The sequence below is a fragment of the Pomacea canaliculata genome, linkage group LG6 (assembly GCF_003073045.1).
Source record: "Pomacea canaliculata isolate SZHN2017 linkage group LG6, ASM307304v1, whole genome shotgun sequence".
Lineage (NCBI taxonomy): Eukaryota > Metazoa > Mollusca > Gastropoda > Architaenioglossa > Ampullariidae > Pomacea > Pomacea canaliculata.
Genome location: NC_037595.1, coordinates 21,126,620 through 21,149,742, shown reverse-complemented (window position 1 = coordinate 21,149,742; position 23,123 = coordinate 21,126,620). Strand labels below are relative to the sequence as shown.

Below are 23,123 nucleotides of genomic sequence, written 5' to 3'. Positions count from 1 at the left end.
TTGTTCCATGCATCAGACAAAAGAAGTTTGGCAGGCACTTCCCCTTTTCAAGCTCCACCATTTGAAATTTCTCCCCCTTTTTCTTTGAACATTGTCTACATTTGAGGCTTTCATGCTTGGCCTCAAAGTTTACCTTTTTAAGAAATATCTTTCATAAACAAGCAAACTCTAATGCTCTTTGGTTCTTCATCTTCAGCCATAAATTTCATTTATGTATGCCATGATGTCATCCATTTACTGCCGCTTATGTTTCTTTGTTATATGTTGATCATCAGCTAAATTGTAGTCTTTTGTACATCATGCATTGAGCTCAGCTCCACATGCTTTACAACTTTAATTATAATTATTATTAATATAATTTATAAATATTTTGTTTTCAGAGATCCTACATATTCCAGCGGCGGCCCTTGACACCTCCAAGGTTTCCCAAACAGGAAGAATACTTGAAGGAGCTTACCAAGCAGGTGAGACATATTTATTCATTTCTGGAAAAGGTAGTTGCTGGGGAATATATGTATGCACATGCATTTGCATGTTTAGATCCAATTTTTTCATTATGCACTATGTGGGTAGTGGGGACATTCCAGCACAGGAAACTGTTTATGAAAATTGTAGTCTGCATTTCAAACAAAAAGCATGAGGAAAATATTGTTACATAAATGTATACAAATTTCACTAGGGCATATTCTTGATCTTAAAGGTGAAACTTTAACCTTATGGTGGATATGGTTTAACCCAAGGGAGGGAAGTGAGGAACACACGTGGTGCTGGCTACCCTCATGGTAATTTTTTCGATTGCTTCCATCTGGCACGACAAGTACCCTCACCTCCCTCTGCTCCATCAAATCCATTTTTTCCTGCTGGTGTTTTTACTGGTGGATTTTTTTAAAGTTTGGATATCACTATTGTCTTTTATGTCATTGTTGCTTTGCAGTACACTAAAATATAATTTATAATCCATGTACAGAGACTGAAATGCTGCTGACATGTTCTGCAAGATATGAAATGTGCCTGCTATAGTTTTTGAAAGGGACAGTTTAGCATACTCAGTAAAAGACTTTATTAACAGACCTTCGTAAGCTCACATTTTGTTTGACTTGTGGTGATCAATGCTCTGAGTGCAGGTGGAGACAAAAGAGTCAGCAGTGGCTAGGAAAAAAGCAGATGATGACTTTTTAGAGCGCCTTGAACAAGTTCAGCTGGCTGAAGAGTAAGCACAGCTTAGTTTTTCTATTCTTGCCAGAACACTTAAAAATAGACTTATCTCATGATCTCATGGGTCCTTTTGCATTTTAGAGAAAGACATATGGCAAAGAAAAGACAACTTTTCAAGTACAAGATTCTTTTCTATAGAGATAAAATTGATACCCATCTGCCATATCTACATAAGACAACTCAGCAAACTGGAAATATCCTCACAATGAACATGTGTTGTTTAGCTGAAAGGGAGAAAGGAATAACAATGGCAATGTCTTTTCTGTCAACAGCTTAGCTGCACAACGCGAGCAGTATATTAAAGACAAAGAAGAGCAGAAGGACATTTACAAACGTGCTCTGAGTGCACAAGTGAGAATAACACACATAGCAAACTTTGAAACTAAAAATATCCAAATCTTGGCATCGGTGGCTCAGAAACCATCGTTTGCCTTTACTTTTCATGAAAACCAGATTTTCTAATAGATTAACAGTGAAGTGTATTACAGGTGGGAGATATACGTTAGGTTATGAATATGAAAAATAATACTTTTGGACTAGAGGAAGAAATCTAAAAATCTTATGGGATTAGACATCATTTCGACAGAGGACAGATGTTAACTGTGTCCATTGTAAACAAAAGCCTACATTAGAGGCATCTATTAACTCTTAGCTTGTATATATTATGCTCATTTAAGATAAAGGTTATTATGTCTGATGAATGGGAGTCATTGAGATTTTATTGTATAAGGTATCCTACTTAAATACTCATGTATATTAAGATCTTTAAATGCAGTGATTAGGTGTTTGAGTCATATAACTGTATTAAGATTGGATTTATAGAGCACATTTCCAAATGCATCCACCCTTTAAAGATATTGTAGACACTAAGTTTTATTGATGACTAAAATATGTGCTGATTTCCTTATAGTGCAGTTAACATGATATACCTGTAGTGATTGCGACAAGCCTTTTACCCACTTATGCTTGTGCTAATTGTTCTGACATGTATTGTCATGGTGTTTTCTGTAATCTTTCTGCAGCTGCGGTACAAGCCAGTACCTTTACCCCCTCGTGAACCAGACATTGAGATTTTTGGCAAGAACGACATGAACAATGAGAAGATGGCAGAACGCCGTCGCAGAGCTTGTCAGTTGTCCCAGGAACAGCAGAACCTGATCAGTCAGCGTAAACGGGACGCCCTTCTCCGTCAGTTAGCAGACCAAGAGCATGACCAAATGGTGCTGGAGCGCCTCAAAAAGGAGTAAGTTGAGACAAAACATTCAGTGGTTGGCATGTCCAACAAATCATGGGACCATACTTTTGCAGCAGTGAAGTGTTGTTTATTAGGAAAATACTCTACTTATCAATAAGCCATTATAATTTCTCTATCAGATAAAGAAAGTTCTATAAGCATGGATAATAACTTTTTTCTTGATATTTATTTAATGACTTAAATAAACAGAACAAAAGAAAGATTACAAAAAAATCTAGTGCCAAACATAAAAAATGCATAAGCTAATCCTAAGATCTAAGCAGAAGGAGGAAAAAAAAAAGGAAAAAATCTTGTTTCATTTCTGTGCATACAGCACCAGGCTTCTCTGTTATTGCAAAGTAGCCAGCAGTGCCATTAACACTTTGATGATGATTCCTTTATTCTCAGTCACAAATTATTATTGAGTCTTCTTATGGTCACAACATGCCATTGGATCTTCTGCAGGTTGCTTGACGATCGTGCTTATAACCACAAGGTGCGCTTTGACAGTCGCCGCCGCTTAGAAGACGACTGGATGAAGGCTACCGAGATAAAACGAGCTCGAGACCTGGAAGATCGACTCATTGGACTAGAGTCAGGCATGCTGCTGCACGAACAGTGTGACCAGTACAACCACTGCAAGCAGTGCAAGCGACGACTAAACAATTGTGGGGAGAGTAATATCTGGTCAGAATCACGCTATGTCCCAGGTTCTCGCATTATGGTTTGATTTCTCTTGCAGACTGCATATGTTGGGCAGTGCAGATGCTTTGGTATTGCTGGTGTTTTTGATTTTAATCTAGGGGAAGACATTTTTCATAGATGTATTACAACAGCGGTCAAAACAATGACTAGAGTCTAATGTTTTGCAGTATTATTTGTAACCATAATCAGTGGTGCGTGCGATTGCTTATATAATTTATGAAGCACATTTACCCATTGAATTAACCTTCCCAGACAAGCTAAATCTGTCGCCGACAGGTAAAATGGCTAAAATATTAACTCATGGGAGTCCATAACCTGTTAACCCCCAAATTACTATTTGGGGACAGGGGCCCTACCGAAGTAGCTTACTTTGTACAATTTAGAAATTCTTCGTCAGCATGCAAGTGAATGTGCTTTTTCGACTATGCTTGTTTTACCGAACTGTTAAAAGTTAAGCATGGAGTGAATTTGCTTGATACCATTTAGCAAAAGTGAACACTTTACTTAAACCATATTTGGTAAGATCATATAAATCAACTGAACCAAGATATAATTGTTTAGTAAATACCATTCTCACTGCTCTCATATTCTGAATCTAAGAGACCACATGAACAAACAGCATGTGCTCATAAAAAGTCCTTTGTTTTTTTATTTTTTTTCCAAAGGTGAAATATTTTTGTTGTCTTTTTGCTGGAGAAGCATCACATGGGGGAGACTATCTGATATGGCTTCTTGCATGTTTTTCCATTAGTTATTTGCATGGAAGGGTGGAGGGGTGATGGTTCATGTTTTTAGGCTTCACTTTTGTGATCTTGACTGTCCAGGGAATGTACAATGCCGCATATCCCATGATATCTTAGTTGGTAAGTTTGCCTCTTAGTGGCTTATGATTTGGGGCTTTTGCCTGTTGGGTAAAATTAAACTGCTGGGTGCCTCTGAAAAGCTAGGGCAGTTATACCCATTGGGTCATTCAGAGATGACCATAAAAGCCTAGGTCAGTGATTGGATTTAGACACATTCACATTCTCCTGAACTTTAACAATGTAGTGTTAGCTTAATTTATTGTGGTCAAATTTCTGAAACTTAGACGAAACAATAAGAATTTACTGTGATTGATAATTGTACTTCAGAACTTAGACCAAATTTTGTGTATAGTTACTTTCAATGCTTAATTGATAAGTCATGGTATAAAATTCATGTCACTAATCTGCTGAAAAACATACCTACTGTGATAATTTGACTGTTGATAAGAAGTGATATACATTTAACCTGATTACTTTGTGCATTGGCAGCACCATGAGGTTTATCCTGGTTTAAAAGTTGTCTGACTGCAAGTGATTGTATCTAATTAAAGTGACTTACACAACTGTTGAATCTGATTATTGACTGTGTGCAGTTGACTTTTTAATGCATCTACTTCTAGATGTGATCAGATGATGGCAATTGATCAGGGACTGCTATCCACTTGAAGTGATTTTTTTTTCTAGCATGTGTAGCAAAACCTTGTCTTACATACAATTCATAAGATCTCCAATATCCCTAGCTTGCATCATTAGCATGCATCTAGTTTTTTTTCTTCCTTTGAATACAATTTTTAAAGTTTCCTGACACCTTTCTTTAATTAGATAAGAGTATTTATGTTTTCAATTTCTTCCACTGACAGCAGTATTGATATGCTTGTTACTACATATCACATGTGATGTATTTTACTATTTGCCTGTATTGTAATGTATTGGTTCATTGATTATTATGTCATCAGTATTAGTTTCTTAAAATGGTACAGAAGCTTTCAGTTTTACTTGTATATTTCAGCGAATGTGTGCAAATTATGAACACAATTACACCCACTCTGCTTTTTTTATATACATTGTAGGTCTGCATTATCATTTGTCTAAATTTTAAAGGAGATGCTACCACAATGTTCATGTTGGAGGAATTAATTATTTTTGCCTGTGTAGTGTTTATCTTACAAACTTTAATTTAAAAAAAAAACAAAAAAAACAACAAAACCTTCCTGTCAGACTTTCATTCATTTTTGTCAGCTGCCAAGCTAAAAAAATAAAAAGAAAGGTGCGTTACCCACATGAACCATTCTTACCAGCAACAACTTACAAGCAACAGAAATCTCAGAATGCATTTTTTTTAATGCAAAGTATTTTTGGCATCTGTATTTTTTTCTTTGCAAAGTTTTATCACAATCTGTAGATATCCAGTGCCAGGGTTTGTCCTCGGTTCAGTGTATATACGTGGTCTGACCCCATCCCTTCTCTACCCAGGCACTCAACCAAAGATTAAAAAAAAAAATGCTGAGACGCATGAGAAGGTGGCATCCCTGAATTGTAGCACCATCACAAAGACTATGGAATGCACGCTGCCCCTTGTGGCAAACCATGGCAGCGTGTAAAGGACAGAGATGCAACTATCACTTAAACAAGACAGAAGAGGCTGGCATCTTTTTTTAAAACACACCACTCTTTGTAAAAGAATGTAATTTCTTAAAAAAAAAAAAAAAAAAATCAACAAGGTAGTCTCTTTGTCAGACCTCGTAGAGGTATGAACCATTAACAGTTTTCTTCAGCCAGTCTATTCAGCCCTTGTAGAAATATCCACAAGGTTGCAGCATGATTGGTTCAATAGTATCAAGAAGAGAGGAAACAAATCAAGTTTGAGAACTCTGTTGACACGATTGTGCATGTCATGCCCACAGAGTGATTCCCCATCCCACGTCAAAGTATTGGCTATCTATGTGGAAAGGAGGGACGACCAGTCACAACCACGCAATGTTGTGTCTACAAAGTATGTACAAAGTATGCCTGTACAAAGTATGAGTGCTTGTCAATAAGTTAATCATGTGAGTTTAAGTAACATGAATGATAACATGTGAATGTTCAGCAGACATAGGGCTGGCATGATGGCCGCCCACATAGCCATCCCTTCCACACAGATGGCCAAGAATACATGTTGCATGTATGCAAGTTATCTGACCATTAAGTGCATACTGTATGCAAGTTATCTGACCATTATTAAGTGCATACTGTAGCAGTGTGCAGTGAATGAGTGAATGAATGTATGTCTTGTCGTGAAAAATAAAACAAAAAGTATGAAAAATGATAAAACAGATCTGCCAATAATAATACACTTATTATGAACAATTACAATTTCTTGATAACAATATTAAAACAGAATTTGTAAAAATTCATTTCGGCTGATCTAATTACAAACACCTAAACCCAAAAACATCTTACACACTCTGCACCCTCTGTTTATTGTAGTAACAAAAGTCTCCTGAAATCGATTAGACCCACATTGTATGCTGTATTCAACCCCTTTATAAACGTTAAATCAGAGATTGAAATATCATACAAGTTCTAGTCATTTCTGTGTTTTTAAAAAATAAAATTCAGGATTAATTACAGTACAAGATGTTATAATGTTTTCTTATTCACAACTCTCTGTTCCAGCCAGTGGTACCATTCCATCATAAGTAGTCATCAGTAACTGGCAGTTTGACTAGTCATGTCCAGCAGGTATACCGGTATCGAAAATCTATGGACAAACTCATCTCAACCAATGCTGGCTTGCATCTTTCTTTCACAGAAATGCAGATTCTGCACTTTTCTTAATGCTTTAGAAAGACTTCTTGACCTAAGAAACACATACGCTTTGACATTATTGTCAAATCTTTATCTAGTATGACTTACATTTACCTAAAAAAAATTTTGTGTGTGTTAAATTTAAGAAAATTGTTTAGCTCCATTTTCAGTCTTGTTCTAGGAGGGTACAGATGTGCCTAAAACACACAAGTAGTATAAGGACGACAACAGACACAACACTTATTAACAAAATCTCATTATACTATGCTCATTTCTAGCTTTCTGAACAAAATCCGTATAAATCACCAAAGGACAAAAACCACACAATATGAATAAGAAATCTCCAATTTAACACATTCACAAAAAATTAAACATCCCACCCCTTCTTCACTTCACCCACATTTCAGCTAGATAAATGTGATCCAGGTCATCTACATTAACCTGGGTATACAAATCAACACTCCAACTGAAACTGTGAAGGGACAAAATATGTACAAACATAAAGTTTTTTACAAGGAAAAAAAAGAAAACAGCAATCCTGAACAAATCGACACCGAAAAAAGACCAATGAAAATCTTCTAAACTTATATATATATTTTTCCACACAGGTAAATAACATTTTACATTTTCCTGCCCTTTTCTGTTCGCTAAGCCATAACATATCAAAATCAAGCAGCCTACAATTATGAGAATAGGACGCAGTATGTACAAATCATTTTGGTGCAAAGAACCATTCAATGGTTAGGCAGTAATCACAAGCATGGTTACTTACCCCCTCCAACCCCCACCCCCCAAAAAAAAAAACAAAACTATGGATACCCCACCTATCAATCATATTATTCTTGGTAACTGTAGGCTTGGTAATTAAAAAAAAAACCCTTCTCAAAATTGATGCATGCCACAAACTAGTAAGAACACTAATGACATGCTGCTTATTTTTTTATCAAAAGATTTTAACAGTTGTCACCAAGGTCGGATGTAAAAGCAAAGGATCTTAAAACAGTTTTGTCAAAAATGTATTTGTCCATGAATTTCCAAGATAATGTGGGAAAGCATCCAGATAATATATTAATACACAAAAGATGCAACACAATTCCCTTCAACATTTACAGGCAGGTACTACTCACTGACTCATTGATAATGCTCAGTTTATGGATGCATCCTCAAGCACGTATGACATACTGAAATGCAGCAAAGGTAACTTAAAGACAGTGGCCTGCTGCACATAATATAGAAGCTATAGGCTGTCCTGAACATCAAATCAAGAAAAGCTCAACTATGGTTACTGGAAAAAAAAAACCATTAGCAAACAATGCCGAGGATTTTCTCAAGCCTGGATATGGACGCAATAGCTATGCTGACCTTCACCTTCATAGGATTGTCTTCAAGTTCAAAAACATGTACACAGTGCTTTGTGCTTGCGCCAGACCAACTATCAAAATTATATGGAACAATTACAACACTATAATTCACTAAAACAACAACAAAACCCCCACCAGACCTGTCATTGGTAATGGTGAGATTAAGTAGGATTACACGTTCTGGTTACTTAGCCCTAGCCCACAAATAAAAAAGTATACACATAAAAGCCTTCAACAGTTTAATAAAGCAAATGAAGACTACTGAGGATGGTATTGCAATGACACAAAACAAAGGATCTGCCCACTGACGGTACACTCAATTTTCCTAAAGGACAAGTACAGCATAAAGTAAATCTATTTTCCTCTCACTAAAAGTACATTACTCCAAAGTTCTCTTTTTCTTCAGTTGTCTGGCTTTATTCATTGAAAGGGTCCTTTATATACAGCACTACTTGAATTCAAGAATAACTTTTATCTGTCACTAAATTTAAGATTGGAAAGAAATTTGGAAAAGAAAAATGCAGAAAACAAGCCTTCACAAAATACAACCACAATGGCATAAGCAAGGTCTGGTATCTACTGGATGGAGTCTAAATGCCAAAATAGGTTTACAGTGCAGATTGTATTATTGTAAAGAAAAAAATGCTTGTAGCAAAAAAACAAAACAAAACAAAACAAAAAACATAGCACACGCAACTGACCTACAGCAATTAGTAGGCCAAAGCCTGGAAAAGTAAACTCAACCTTGACAAAGTTGCCAGCAGTATTTTTTCTGTAAGTCTGAGTAAATCAATGTTGAAGGAAGTCTTAGAATGAAATGTTTGCTCTCATCAGTGAAAGGCATTTTTCAAACAGCCAAAGTGTACAAAACATTCAGTGTGATTTGGATTTGTAAATGAAAATTAAATGTTGAAAGCCATATAACCACAATAAATCGCATCACCAAAGCTAATCAACACATTTTACACATTGCACAATTACAAAGATTGGAAGAAAGGTTATTTGCTATATAGGACAGAAAGTCTCTCCCAAAGGAAGATTGGAGAAACTGCTGTTTTATGCTGAGCCAGCAGCTAAGGCGATGTCAGGGCAAAGAAGCTGGCCCTGTAAACAGGTTCCACATCTAAAGAACAAATGTTGTGCCAAGGGCAAGATATGAATACAGAACACCCAGTTCTCACTAAATTGGTGACAAGTGCTTAACCACTGAAGTACTGGCCCATCCTCTCCCAAAGGGTGTCGGCTAAAAACTACAGGCATAAGACTGACACAGCAGAAATTAAAAGTTTCCTTTCATTAAAAGCATGAATTTGCATTTGATCAATCTCAATATGCAAAGATGGTTCTTACCAAACACAGCCAATAAACTGCAGACATTTTACATTTAAAAAAAGCTAGATTTTGCAGCCATCGATCCATTTTTGTTGGACTGGACTGCACCATCTTCATACAGCAACTGCACTTATACTGTAAGATTAGGGTATTGTTTAGCTTTGGTTAAGAGCAACAATTTTTTTTTGGCTATGATCTTCACTGAAAAGATGGATGGGGGAAAAAAAACAATCTAAATGCATTTCTTTGCAAACTTTACAAAGTGAAGATGCTTTTGTGTCTTGAACAGTCAGAACTAGTTGCTAAAGTATGATGCCTGACTACCACATACTATGATAATGTGGTCTAGCTGCTTATGACTTTAAGCAAATGTCCAACTCTAGTACTACTTCAGCTAGAGACAGAATAAAGGACTGATACAAATGGAAGGGCAACTAATGTTTCTTTTGACAAATCTCTGGTCTTGAGTACACAACCATACAACACAAATGTGAAATAAAGCCATCACCACAATCCATGTACATATGCAAATCTAGACCACCCACCCCACACAACGACTCCAAAAGGTAAACGAAGAACATCTTGCAATATGTGAAAAAACTGCCCAACTGACACAAGTACAAACAAACAAGTTACACCAGCCCAACAGACTGAAATAAACATTGTTGACAGAAGTAGTAAGCTAAGCCCATGCATTCTCATGCACAATGATAAATTTTTTACAAAAGTGTTTAAAAAAGGCCAAGGAAAAGACTCCATACAAGATAAATGATTTGTGTAATTATCAGATGCATCTTACAACTGTGAACATGATAAATCAAATATGACGGCAAATGCATTAACATGAAACAAGGAAATATACATCATGTCTATAACAGGGGGAAATAAATTAGTTACATGACAGTTTCACAGTAATATAGCAGTTTGGAATTAAAATACGAAAAGAGAGATGACAGCTTGTTATATGCCATACCTATTCAGCTTCTTTTTTTTTTGCATGTTTCTGGAAGCCACCATCTCAAAGAAGTATTAACAAATCAAAGGTTGCTGCACTGACTAGACAGTGTAGGTACAAAAAAAAAAAAAATCCAAGAGACAGTGAGAGAAAAGTCTCTACTCATCTTGAAGACTTGTGAAAAATCTTTATACCTGCAAAGTGTTAATGAACTGTAGAGAATTCTTAAGGAACTATATCTGAAAAAAATGTGAGGCTTTTTGCAGCAATGTAGTCCTTTAAACTGACCCACGGTCCCTTTTCTGAAACATAGAGGCTGGCCTCTTTTTGTGTGTGCTTTGGCTGAAATACAGCATGAGCGGAATCATCCTTCCACTTATCTAAATGTTCCTTTTTAAATTACACCAGGAACAAGAAAGCAGAAATAGAAAGATGACAACAATCGAGACAGATCAACAGATTACAAAATGAAAAGATTTAACAAAATTTAAACCCACTTTGAATGATATGCTGCCAACACCAAACCATCTGTCTCTGGGCTGTGCATCATCTTGTGTAGCTCTGACTGGAAAGAACAATGTTTTCTTCTTTCCTGACATTTCCGTTCTGTTGGCAGAGGGTCTTTGCTGGTGATGGAGCTTGTTCGTGGCTGCATTTTATGCATGGCAGTAAGAGATGAGATCCTAGCCTTGAGGCAAGAGAAAAGTTTCACAAAGATCAAAGTGGAACAATCGGCTGGATCATGAAGGAACTTGCCAGAGGCATTCAAGCGAATCCTATCAGATAATTCCTCAGGTCTCAGAGACGTGCAGAAATCTTCAGAATGCAGGAACTGCCAATAAGTGTCTGTTGGATGTAGGGTGAGTAGATAATGCCAACATGGCAAGCAAGAAAATGAGTTTTTGCCCATGTAAGGGAAGTCTGACCATAAGTATAGCATCCTTTATGTCCAAGCATAGGCTTCATTTATGGTTGACATAGGTGGGAGGTGTCCCAAAGGAACAGTTTTAGTTCATAAAACAGAACATCTATCATAATCAATCAAGAAGTTCTGTCACAAGTCTGAAGATAATGTTTGGTGACTGTCAAATGAAAATGTCCCGGCAAGACGGTCTCCATCAGTGCTGTCTGGCTTGTCACAATCCTTTCAAATATGCTCTTTAGGGCCTGAACATTCAATCCTATAGTAGCCATCAGCTTCAAAACCGAAATCCACCCATTGGAGCATTTTCTGGTGTGCTGAACTGGTACTGCTGTGCTCCTTCATTCATTTGGGGTGCAATAACTTTGTCTTCTTCATCATTGCTAAAAAAGCGTTCGATGATGTCAAAAGACTTCTGGTAGATTTCTCGGTTTTCATGTCCCTGTAGGAACTCTATCTTGTCAAGTCCTGGAAAGTAAGAAATGTGTGTTACTAAAAATTACCATTACATCATCATGTTTATTCGTACCAGTATCTCAAACACTTTAAAGTCAGGAGAACTCACCGAAATTAAGATCTGTATTGTAAATATCTTTTAAGGAGTTTTTATTATTACAGAATGAAAATATACCAAATAGTTCACAAAAATGTTTTTCAGAGCCCACGATAAAAAGTGTGACTTTAATCAACGCTTTCGTTCAAAAGATATTTTTTTAAAAAGTTACACAATATCATGTCATATTCCAAAACCCTTATGGCTTTTGTAAACTTGAGACAATAATTTAAAGGAAGATTTTAGAAATTTCTAATCTCAAGAGGTCTAGGAGATATAAGTAATCAACATAACAGAGTAAAACCTCCTTGTTAAAACCTTCCCTATTATGACCCACTCTCAGTTATGATCACATTTTTTCATAGACATATTTTGCTATATAAACGTCATCTCTATTACAATTACCTTCCCAACAAGACTTAAGGCAGACTGTTTAAGCTCTATTACAACTTTTATGCAAAGGTTGAATGTTGAAAAAAATTAATAACATTTTAAAACAGACTGTGTTTGGCCAGCCATTAACCCCATATTACAATTTTCTTGAGATCAGAAAGTTCTAAGATTGTCTTTTAGATCACCGTCTTTAGTTTACAAAAGCCACAAGGGTTTTGGAATATGACATGATATTATGATATTACATAAAAGAAAGTACATTTTGAAAGAGACTGCTCGCTCATTGGGTTACTGGTCATGGCAACCCAAACCAATAAAGCCACCTGTTGTTTGAACTAGTTAAGCCACCATCATCTTACTAAAATGGCTACTTGGAAACACCCATTCAAGTACAAATCATACAATGGTGCATAAAGTGATTTTTTTTTAAGTAAAAAAAGCCTTTGTCGTCATTATTCCTTAGTTTGGAGGTTATTGTAAAATAAATAACAGGGTAGATTTGACTTAGGTGAGAATTTGATATAGCCCAGGTGATATGGTTTTAGTCAGAGACAAAAGTGAAAATATTCAAGGGCTTGCTAAACAGAAATCATAGTCTCTCACATCACCATCTTTCATTACTATAATTTGAAATCTTCAAAATTGTAAATTTTCAAAAAGATAACAGATCATGCTTTCAAAATTAAAAAACAAAATTTATCAGGAATGGTTTTTACTTGCACTGAGACACAACTTCAGCATGTGGGTATTTTCCAACACCATGCAGTCACTACATTTTGGATATGCGACTTCTGAAAATATTTCCTATTATCGAGATTTATTCTTTTCACTCTTTAATCATTACACTGAGCATTAATCATGACTGAAATGGAATAAATCAACAAATTTTAGCCATTTTGCAGACAATGGAAGAACTCATTGCTAGAGGTACAAATGAATTGGATCACATGATTTCAAATTCTTAACCAAACAAGCTAATAGCCATACTATTCTTCACACAATGACCCAGGAAACTTGAAAATAGCTTTAAAACTACTTATAGCTTAGACATTTCTCATATGGTTGTTAGGGGAGAGAAAACTGATTCTATGTCAGACTTTATGTGACTGTCATGTGTGTAACCAAGGCTCAAACAAAAGCCACTTTTGGTATCAGCAAAAGGCTTTAAAAGAATATAGGTGAGAGTAGTTAAAAACACAAATTTATTTAGCACGAAAAAAAAAATGCCTGTCAACCTAATGCATAATATGTAAAAAATTTGATTTCATTTAAAATCTGACCAGGTCACCCCCAAAACTGCTATTTACTTGAGCCACTCCTCACTTTCAACAAGCTACACATCTTCAGCAAAAAAAAAAAAAATTTTAAAATCTACACAGTCGATGTCCTTCATATAAAAACTAATTAAAACAAAAATAAAATTCCTTATCACATTTGGAAGCTTGTACCATTTTCTTCCAAAACCACCACCTCCCCCACACACTCTGTTTCATCTCACACTCACCATAGCATTCTTCTATCATCACAACATAGGGGTTAACACCATTATTCTGCTTAGCATCCTGCTCGCCCAGGCGAAGGATGTTTTCTAGCCCATTGAGTGCCACCTGCACAATCTTGCTGTCCATAACTGTCAATAGGTCACACAGCGGTGCTATGCAGCCTTGTTCCACCAGGAACCTAGACAAAGAAAGTCAGTACTCTTAGTGTGTCCAACTTCCATAAAATACAAGGTTAAATGTTTTACTGAATAGTAAACAACTGTTTAAAGCTTCTCCAAAATAAAATAAATAAAAAGAATGGGATTAAAAAACATTTCTTTGCTACTGTTGCCCCATGTTTGTGCTACGTTGTTTTTGTATCTTTACTTTTTAAGAAACATGAAGGAAGAGGAAAGAATGTTTTACCGGATCTGTTCTGGAGAGCCACCGGATGTAGCATTGGTGATGGCCCAGGCTGCTTCTTTACGAGTTTTGAATTCAGCTTTACCAAGGATGTCAATAAGTACAGGAAAAATGTTGGCATCTATCACACACTGAAGAAAACACAAAAATTATTACAACTTATTTTTACTATCAACTAAAAATATTAAGGAAACGAACACATTTCCATATATTTATGTAACCATAAATTACCATGTGGAAATCTGCTTCATCCTGCTTTTTAGGGTTGACTTGACTGCCTGTTTTTCTTTGCACCACTACCCAGGTACAAAAGATAATGTTAGTCTAAGCTTAATCTAAGTAAAAAACATTAAAAAGCAGCTTATTTTAAATCTGAAAGCAGTACCTGTATCTGCATACGGTTTCCAGCAGTGATGTTGGAGATGGTCCAGCATGCCTCTTTACGAATGGATTCCTTGTTACTGCTAAGCAAGTGAAGAAGACAGGGTAGTGCAGAGCAGTTGAGAATTACCTGAAAATGAATCATTTAAAAAATGTTCTGAGGCATTTAATGAAAATATATTTAGAAAGATCTCAAGTCCATAAAAATGCATCTACTTGTTGCAAAGATCTGTTCATGCAAAAATGGAAATTTCTGCCTTCACAAAGGAATATTTTTTGCTAAACAGAGCAATAAGTGTCTTTACCTGTGTCTGACAGTCATCGCCAGTGACGATATTACCCACAACCCTCAAAGCTGCAGCAACCACACTCTGATGATTATGCCTGGATGCAAAAAAAGTCATTGTCTTTTGGATGGATCATAGACAAAACAACAGGACTGACAAAAAATGTGGGTGTCATGTGGTAACCTTAATGCAGAAGTAACAATCGCCCCAATTTGGAGTCTAGGGTAGCTTGTTAACAAGCCTGAAACCCCCTTGGCAAGGAAGGGGGGACATATGTGCCAGTGTAGAGGTGCCAAGTGGGGTAGAAGTGTAGGTGTTGCATGGGATAGACAGTCCTAAGTGGTTACAGCATGCCGTGTGACCAGCTGGCTGACAGAGGCATCTACAGTGAATAGGGAGAGGCTGACACTTTGGGGGTTCAACACCTGTCTGCTAGGTTGATAGGGAGGGGGTTTAGTCTCATGTCCACCACGCCATTTGTAGGCAGGGCAGAGGGTCAGTAAAGTGGTCTTTCTTTTGTCAGTGTTAGCTACTTGATGATTGGATGATAAGTGACCAATGACATCCCTCATTGTGTCTGTGTTAATGTATGAAATAAAATAGGGCACTGAGAACCTTGAAAGACATTTCTTGGCATGATGTCAACGTGAACGGAGAAACTGGTCAGAAGTCAAAATAACTACAGCTTCAGCTTTACTTCGAGACCAAATCTGAAGAGGGCAGGATTCTGGAGGAAGGATGCTTGGGTTAGAGAACCTTGAGAAATGGGGTGAGTCAGTGACAAGGAACTGTCAAGACTGCCTGCTATTGCTGTGAAAATCAAAGGACTATGCAGACAGGACTTCACCACCTGTGAGAGGTAGACATTTGATGCCAAGGCTGCTAGAAGTCAACATTCTCAACATCTGCTGAGTTCACCTGCACTCCAAAGGACCGGAGAACTTTGCATTAAGGTGGTGTTTGTTTGGCAGCTGTACATGGCATTGCTGTCATCGAAGACACCAGGTGTCTGTTACTGGACCGGGACAGGCTTGACTTGACCGCCGGGAGAGCAGTTGTCACTCTCCGACGTGGTTGGCAGATTAAGTGAGATGAACAAAGGACAGTTGGATAAACACTTTCGAGCGAAAGTCATGGTGTGCCAAGAGTGTCAACTGGAGTACTGACCACCTAACCACCATCGTGGACCCACAAATACAAGGACAACTTTAACAACAGAGTTAAGTTGATGCCCTAACTACTGCCCATGTGCCCTGGCTGTTCCCTGGGGTCAGTGTTCACATTTTGGCTTAAAAACCAAGAATACTGAAACAGTAGGCTTCAGAGCATATACGTCAAGGACTGTCTTAAAAATAATAAATCATATTTATAAAGCACCATTCCCCAGCACCATCCAGGCTCTAAGCACTGTACATACACACAGGAACACACAATGTCAATAATAAAAATATGTTCTTGTATCACACAGCATCACCACCAAGATAGGTTGCTCTCTCTGTGCTGACCAGCAATGATAAATGAACATTAGGTAACAGACAATGGAGGGTGAGATATATATAGGCACACTGAAAAGCAAAACGATGAAGTACAAGAGTAGAACATAATGCATGGATAAAGGTATGAAGAGAGATAAGTACTATAAAAAATGTAGAGATGGAGTAGTTACATGATAGTTCACATGACAGACAAAACTGCAAAAGGAGTTAAGGATAGCAATTCAGGGATAGTACTTAGTGAAAAGATATGTTTTCAGATAATGTTTGAATGTAGCCTTCGAGTTCGAGTGGCGAATGTGATGTGGAAGAGGGTTCACTGCCCAGCAGAACAAAGAGAGAATGTCTGATGTCTGTCTGTCTTGGTGGGAGAGATGGATACAGGTCTGACGAGAAGCGAAGGGTTCCAGCAGGAGTGTGGATAGACAAGATTTTAGTAAAGTAGAGAGGGTATGAGCCATCAAAGAATTCATAGCATAGAGTTTAGAGCTTGTAGTCTATTCTAGCTTTAATTGGTAGCGAATGAAGAGAATGAAGAAGTGGTGTGACATGTTCAGATTAGCGAGTCCAAAAAACAAGACGAGCAGCTGAGTTCTGGACTTTCTGAAGCTTGTGAATGAAGTACTATGGACAGCCAGCGAGAGTTGCAATAGCCTAGCAGAACAAATGAGAAGATGAGAATTTTGGTGGTTGAGGTGGACCGAGTATGGCGAATAGAGCTGATCTTTCGGAGTTCATAGCACGCAGCGTGACTAATGTTAGAAACATGCTTATCAAGAGACACGTCGGCAGACACGTCGGCAGACATTGTATAACCTAAGTTATGGTCTGTCAGGTATATGAACACAATCACTTTTCTAATGCATAAACACACCCACACATCCTAACACACATAAAAACATTAATGAATGATTACTGCAAAAATGTACACTAGCAAGCTGTCCTGGTGCCATGAAAGTAACTTTGAATGTTTTGACCATAATTGCAAGCATTCAACCCTTCCACATGTAGTGCAATGGCAAAAGTATCTTTTGTTCCCAGATGTTTATAGTACTTAAACCCTAACTCATGCCTTTCAATTCTTTTTCTTTTGGTCCAAGTATTTTGAACAGTCACAAACAATTCATAAAAAGACTCACATAAGGAGTTCCACAAGTCGCCGGCATACTCCAGAGTCTATCACAGCCTGAATCTTTTCATTGGGTCCATCTGACAAGTAGGAAAGTGCCCAGCATGCATCAGCGAGCACATCTTTGTCCGTGTGAAACAGCAATCGAGCTAAGACTGGCAAAGCTGGTGACACCTAAATATGTGTAACAGAAAATAACAGGTGTAGGGACATAATCCAAAAATCAAACAGTATGGAAAATTGTTATATACCTCCTCCCCCCAAAAAACAAATCTTCTAGTTGTACAGTTTCTTTAGTATCAACTTTCTCAGACCAGCAAACTAAGTTTACACGTTTTCTTTTAAAATATCTCTGCACCTTTTAATATATTTATGTTTTATTTATATTTTGTATAAATGTTACAAAATCTTTAACAGTAGAATATTTATTTTAGATTAGTCAGATATGGCAACTGTTCAGCAGGAACTTCAGGTTCCAGCAAGTTCTGATTACCATCATTTACTATGCACAGACAGGCTGAAAAGAACTATTCATTGTTGGGCACTGATATGACTTCAAGGTTCATCTACTCAAACGTTTGTAGCCTTAAGCATACCTATGCCCCACAATGCCATGTCTTGACCCCTTTCTGTGAATGATTTAAGAAAGCTTGCATCTCACAAATAGATGGTCATTTTTTATATTTTGGCAATTTGTATTTTGTACAAGAATGATGCCAACGCAGGCTGATCACATGATAAAAATACATATAACATGTCCCTTTTTCCAATCCGTCATTGTAGCATGTAAGAAAAATTAATAACTGTTTATAAAAAGTAGTTCTAAATAATGTTCCATAAATTTAATCCTGTAACCTGTAATCAAGACTGATATCCCTTTTCAGGTCCATCCTAACAATAAAGGTGATTCTAAATTCCTACTCAGTAGTTCTTCACATATAATTTTCAACCTTATTCTTTGGATATTTTGCTATACCTTCGTCACATGCAAACTTTTTTTCAACACATGGTTTGCTTTGTGACAGTTTTACTGCATGTTACAGCAAAAGTGATAAGCCCTCCCTATTTAACATACTAGTGCACTACGATAGAGGCGTAAATATGAAAAAGCTTTTAAATGATGAAAATGTTTCGGTGAACAGCCAGGTATGGACAGTAATAAAGGCAAGTAACTTACCTGCAAAATTTGCTAAAGCAGCCGTGAAGAAAATATTTTAAGCACCTATGAAATGGAGGCAGAACTTTCCATATCATAGGTTCTGCTTTAACCTGGTGCAATTAAATCTGAACTTACCTTGCATATAATCTGATGTCCTATCACAATATCAAAATACATCACCTGCATTGTGAATGCACCACTGGATATCAAGGAGTGTGAATAATCCCATGGACTTTTAAGATGTCAAAGAAAGAAGAGAAAGATGAAATAAGCGAGGACTTGCTAACCTTGCTGAAGTCTGGGGGTGGGTTTTTCCCTCTACAGAGGTTGGAGAGACACCACACAGCGTTTCTTGTCATAGAAAGACTCGTGTTTTTACTCAACAGTCTGTGCAGGGGGAAAGAGACAGAGAGAGAAATGAACAGAAAAAAAATTGAACATGTTCATGGTGAAACTGTAGATGCACATATAATCATATATATGGATGCAGAAATAAGCAGTTTTTTTTTCTATGTAATGGAAATAAATGCTTTATAATAAAGGATGATGCTGATTTGAAATTATTTATAGATTTCTAAGGCCTTCTTATGACAGCTTCTCTTTAAAAAAAAAAGTTGAGAATAACAACCCCATATTAAGTTTCAGACCACGAAGAGAGATCAGAAAAATGCATGCATTACAAACAAACTTGAGACCCAAATCAGAGTTGACAGGTTTTGACTCATTACTTTGAAGCCCTTCCTGTCGAGATTTTGGGCAGGCAAAATCTGTTCACATTAAGCATCTAGATGTAATGACACTAACAATTACTTACTGTAAAAGAGGAACAAGATGTTTTCATTTAACACATAGTCCCGACACTCAGGACTGTCTCCTGCAATGTTGCCCAGTGCCCAAACCGCCTACAAACAATAAAGCGAGAACAACAAAAGAACATTAGTAAGCAATGTTGATACTTTGAGCACTAAGCAAATCCCCTATCAGTCACTTTACATATTTCAAAACACAACTTATTCTTAATGTTTTCTTTGTTGACATACCTTAAAAAAAAAAAAGCTAGTTTTCAAAGTCTTGTATCTAAGTCTAGACAGCTACAACAGAGATGGACATAAAATAAATTTAAACGGAGCTTTGTTACACTGCAAAACATTTCAGGAGAAAAAAGTATAATTAAAATTTCACAGATTTTATTTTTATACTACACTCCCATATGTATCATTTACCTGTTCTTGAACATCCTCAATCTCTGAGCCAAGAAGACGAATGAAAATCGGAACAGCACCAGCATTGATGACGATGCGAGTCTGCATTGATGTGCCAGAGGCAATGTTTGTCAAGGCCCATGCCGCTTCAAACTATAGACAGGGATGTGAGGGCAGGGCAGTGGAAAGAGACAAGAAAAAAAAGTTCAAACTAAGTGTGAAGATTCTCTTGATCCCATTCCCATCAAATCATCAACAGCCAAAGATTTTCCCATAAACTAGGTGAAATCAAAATTATTTTGATGCCAACAAGTAAACCTTTCAGTAAAAGACAGCAAACTTTTCAGTGATATGCACCTTTTTACAAGCAATCTGTTATTTTTACCTCAGATCAATATCTTACCTGTAATGTCCAGCTTGTTTCTTTCTGAAGAAATTCAACAAAACGTGGGATTATGCCAGTCTGTATTACCTCATCAATGGGGGGGTTTGGCTCTGAAGATGGTTAACAGGAGTTATAGTCAGCAGTGAATTGCTTAGGCAAACAAAGTAATCATTTACACATGTCCTTCAACACTCACAGCATGTAATAAAACTCCAAAAATACAAGATTTCTGTAAAACAATTAACATTTTCACTTCTGTCACCTATTGCAGATATGAAAATCTCAGATTTGACCAAAAAGTCTCTTGCAAAGAATCACTGGCATAATAAATCAAGCTCAATGCATAAAAGCATATACATCATTTGAGGTCTCACCTCTGGATAACAATTTGCGAAATTTTTGTGTTGCAGCTTCCTGTTCTTCTAGCTTATCACTGTACAAGGCCTGTATCATCTCAGGGCTGATACCTCCCTGGAAGATTATTAGACAAAATTATTTACAAAACAGCTGTTCAATACACTGTTGCAGTATTTATTAGGCTCTGAAAAATATTCCAGATTTGCTTAATAAAAAAATCAAAAAGAAAAATGTGTAGTGTTGCTATTTCACATTAATACATAAAATAATATTACATTAAAATGGGGTACATGTACAACAACAAAAGCCAAGAGCTGAAAACTGCATATGCTTTATTTGGAATGTTATTTTTATATATTTTAAACAAATTAAAATGTTGAAATATATGACAACAAAACATACTCAATCTTTCTGGGACACACTAGAATAAAAAAAACAAACAAGCAAAGCTAAGGACTTACTAACAAAGGCAGAAGCAAATGATATTAAGGATGACCTAAACAATGTTGAAAAACTAACCGTGGAGGATACAGTTGGCTCTTGTACATCCCCCAGTGTCATATCATCATTCTCAGCAGGAAGGGAAACATTTCTTCTCTTGTTAAGCTGAAGATAAAAACAACAGTTAATGGTCATCACACAATACAATATAACTTGCTCATAGCACATATGCGCAGCCACAATATCAAATACTCTAAATTGTTCCTATTTAAAGCATATAGCTTTCCTTGGTGCCTATCTTTCTATTTAAAACAAACAAAACAAGAATGTCCCCAAAGACTCTTACATGTTCATCTCGTTTCTGTTTTCGGAGCTGAATGCCTTCTTCTTCTCTTCGTCGGCGCAATTCCTGTGTGTCAAGTGCCTTGTTTTTATAGGCCTTCAATCGGTGGTTAGCAGGACCAGATGCTTCAGACATTATTCTAGGCTGAAAAGTTTAGAAATTCTTAAAAAAGTCAGAAAATTAATCCTAGCATATGGTCATTTGTGTCTAATTCTGTAAGATTTCAAAGCTTTTTGTTTACAATTCTGTACATATTATGAGTATATGCATTAATTCTATTACAAATCTCTAGGTTTTGTTTAGTCTATATTCTTACTATCCACAGTAGGTAACACTAATTAAGCATGGACTAATTAAGTTTATTTATGGTGCAGAGACCCAAATGTCCTTTGTCTTTACTTTGTTTCAGTGTGTTGTTTTTACAGCTAGCTGCTAACATTTATTGTATAGAAGAGGAACGAATTGATGATTTATAACAAGCCATAACAACGGCTCTATAATCAGATATCACATGCTGAAAAAGAATACCCCAACACAAGATCTGTACCCAGGAAACCTAATCCTCACTGTATTTTTAATGGACATTATTATTTCACAACATATAACTAAATAGAAATAGGCCTCCAATCACAAACAAGAATGTTTCTACATAAGGAAAGACTTAAAATCTGTTGTCAAAACTGTCCTGATTTATGTTCTTGATACTGATAAAGGAGTCAAACTTTTCATTCATTAATTATTCTTAACATTTGTATTGGCATAAGAATAAAGGTCTATCAATGACAATTTTAAAATAATTGATAGTTTTTGGGCTATATTCTCATGATATAATCTTTGTTAGACTGAAAGCTTTCTTTACTGCATTTAGGAATGTTCTTGTAACAGATACTTACTTTGCTTACTTAGTCTTACCTATAGACTAACCACAGAAAAATTCCATTTATGAACATTTGATAAGACTGCCATTTTTATTATCATCAAGAGGCATTCTTTCAGTTGTAATGTTGTTATGTTGAACAGTTGTAATGCGTTAACATAAATACATTATTTATGCTGTGCAAAATATAAAAACATTATAAATTATATCACTGGAACGACTTTCTTAAATGTAGTAAAAATCGTAACCCTCAAGACAAAATAGTTTAATAAGTCACATTAACGCGTCAAAAGTCCTATGTCATGCATCATGCAAATGAAACATTCAAATTAAACAGGTCACACACACAAAAAGTTAACGCAGTCCTTGCCCGACACTGACTGAATGTGTTATAATGACAATTACAATGTCACATCAGTTGTACAGAAGCATACAAGTCAATACATATTATTATCTCTTATTTTACTAATTTTCAATATTAATCATAATTTAGAATCAAGCTCCATGTTCTTTACGTTATGATAAAAAATATACCGATAATCCCCTTTTTGATGGCTCGTCTGAGGTGGCTTCTCTTAAATGTTGCACTCAATAGAACTGAAATGGCAAGGCGATTTCTAGGAAGCTAAGCATAATGTGACCCTACGGTAGGACGTCTAATCGATAAATTTGGCAAGCTGAACCACGTCGCAACTCCGAATTATTCTGTTTTGAAGAAATACATTTCCATAATATATAGACTTAAACGAATAAGACGCTTCAGATGTACTACTTACCGTTGATAAAATAATCACTCGATACAAAGAAATAAGGAAGTAATTGTATAAATATTTTCAGACTGACTTTTTACGCTCCTCCTCGAAGCTGGCAGCCCACTGAGCATGTGCCGGATGTAAGAGTAT

At 36.5% G+C, this 23,123-nt stretch overlaps 2 protein-coding genes across 2 annotated transcripts in view; one reads left to right on the top strand and one right to left on the bottom strand.

The window, feature by feature from the left end:
* LOC112566042 (coiled-coil domain-containing protein 81-like) overlaps positions 1 to 5,670 on the top strand; it is a 15,364-nt gene extending 9,694 nt beyond the window's left edge. The window contains 5 exon segments of the mRNA XM_025241968.1: positions 381 to 464; positions 1,125 to 1,210; positions 1,488 to 1,566; positions 2,238 to 2,458; positions 2,915 to 5,670. Of these exon segments, the coding sequence (XP_025097753.1) occupies positions 381 to 464; positions 1,125 to 1,210; positions 1,488 to 1,566; positions 2,238 to 2,458; positions 2,915 to 3,179 (735 nt within the window). The 3' untranslated portion in view covers positions 3,180 to 5,670.
* LOC112566046 (importin subunit alpha-7-like) lies at positions 5,281 to 23,123 on the bottom strand. The gene is given in 15 exon segments (XM_025241973.1): positions 5,281 to 11,785; positions 13,768 to 13,943; positions 14,171 to 14,298; positions 14,553 to 14,678; positions 14,854 to 14,932; positions 17,468 to 17,631; positions 18,904 to 19,003; positions 19,431 to 19,449; positions 19,452 to 19,518; positions 19,840 to 19,971; positions 20,222 to 20,313; positions 20,578 to 20,674; positions 21,080 to 21,166; positions 21,348 to 21,488; positions 22,998 to 23,123. Coding segments are annotated over 14 exon segments (1,590 nt in total). The 5' UTR covers positions 21,480 to 21,488; positions 22,998 to 23,123; the 3' UTR covers positions 5,281 to 11,594.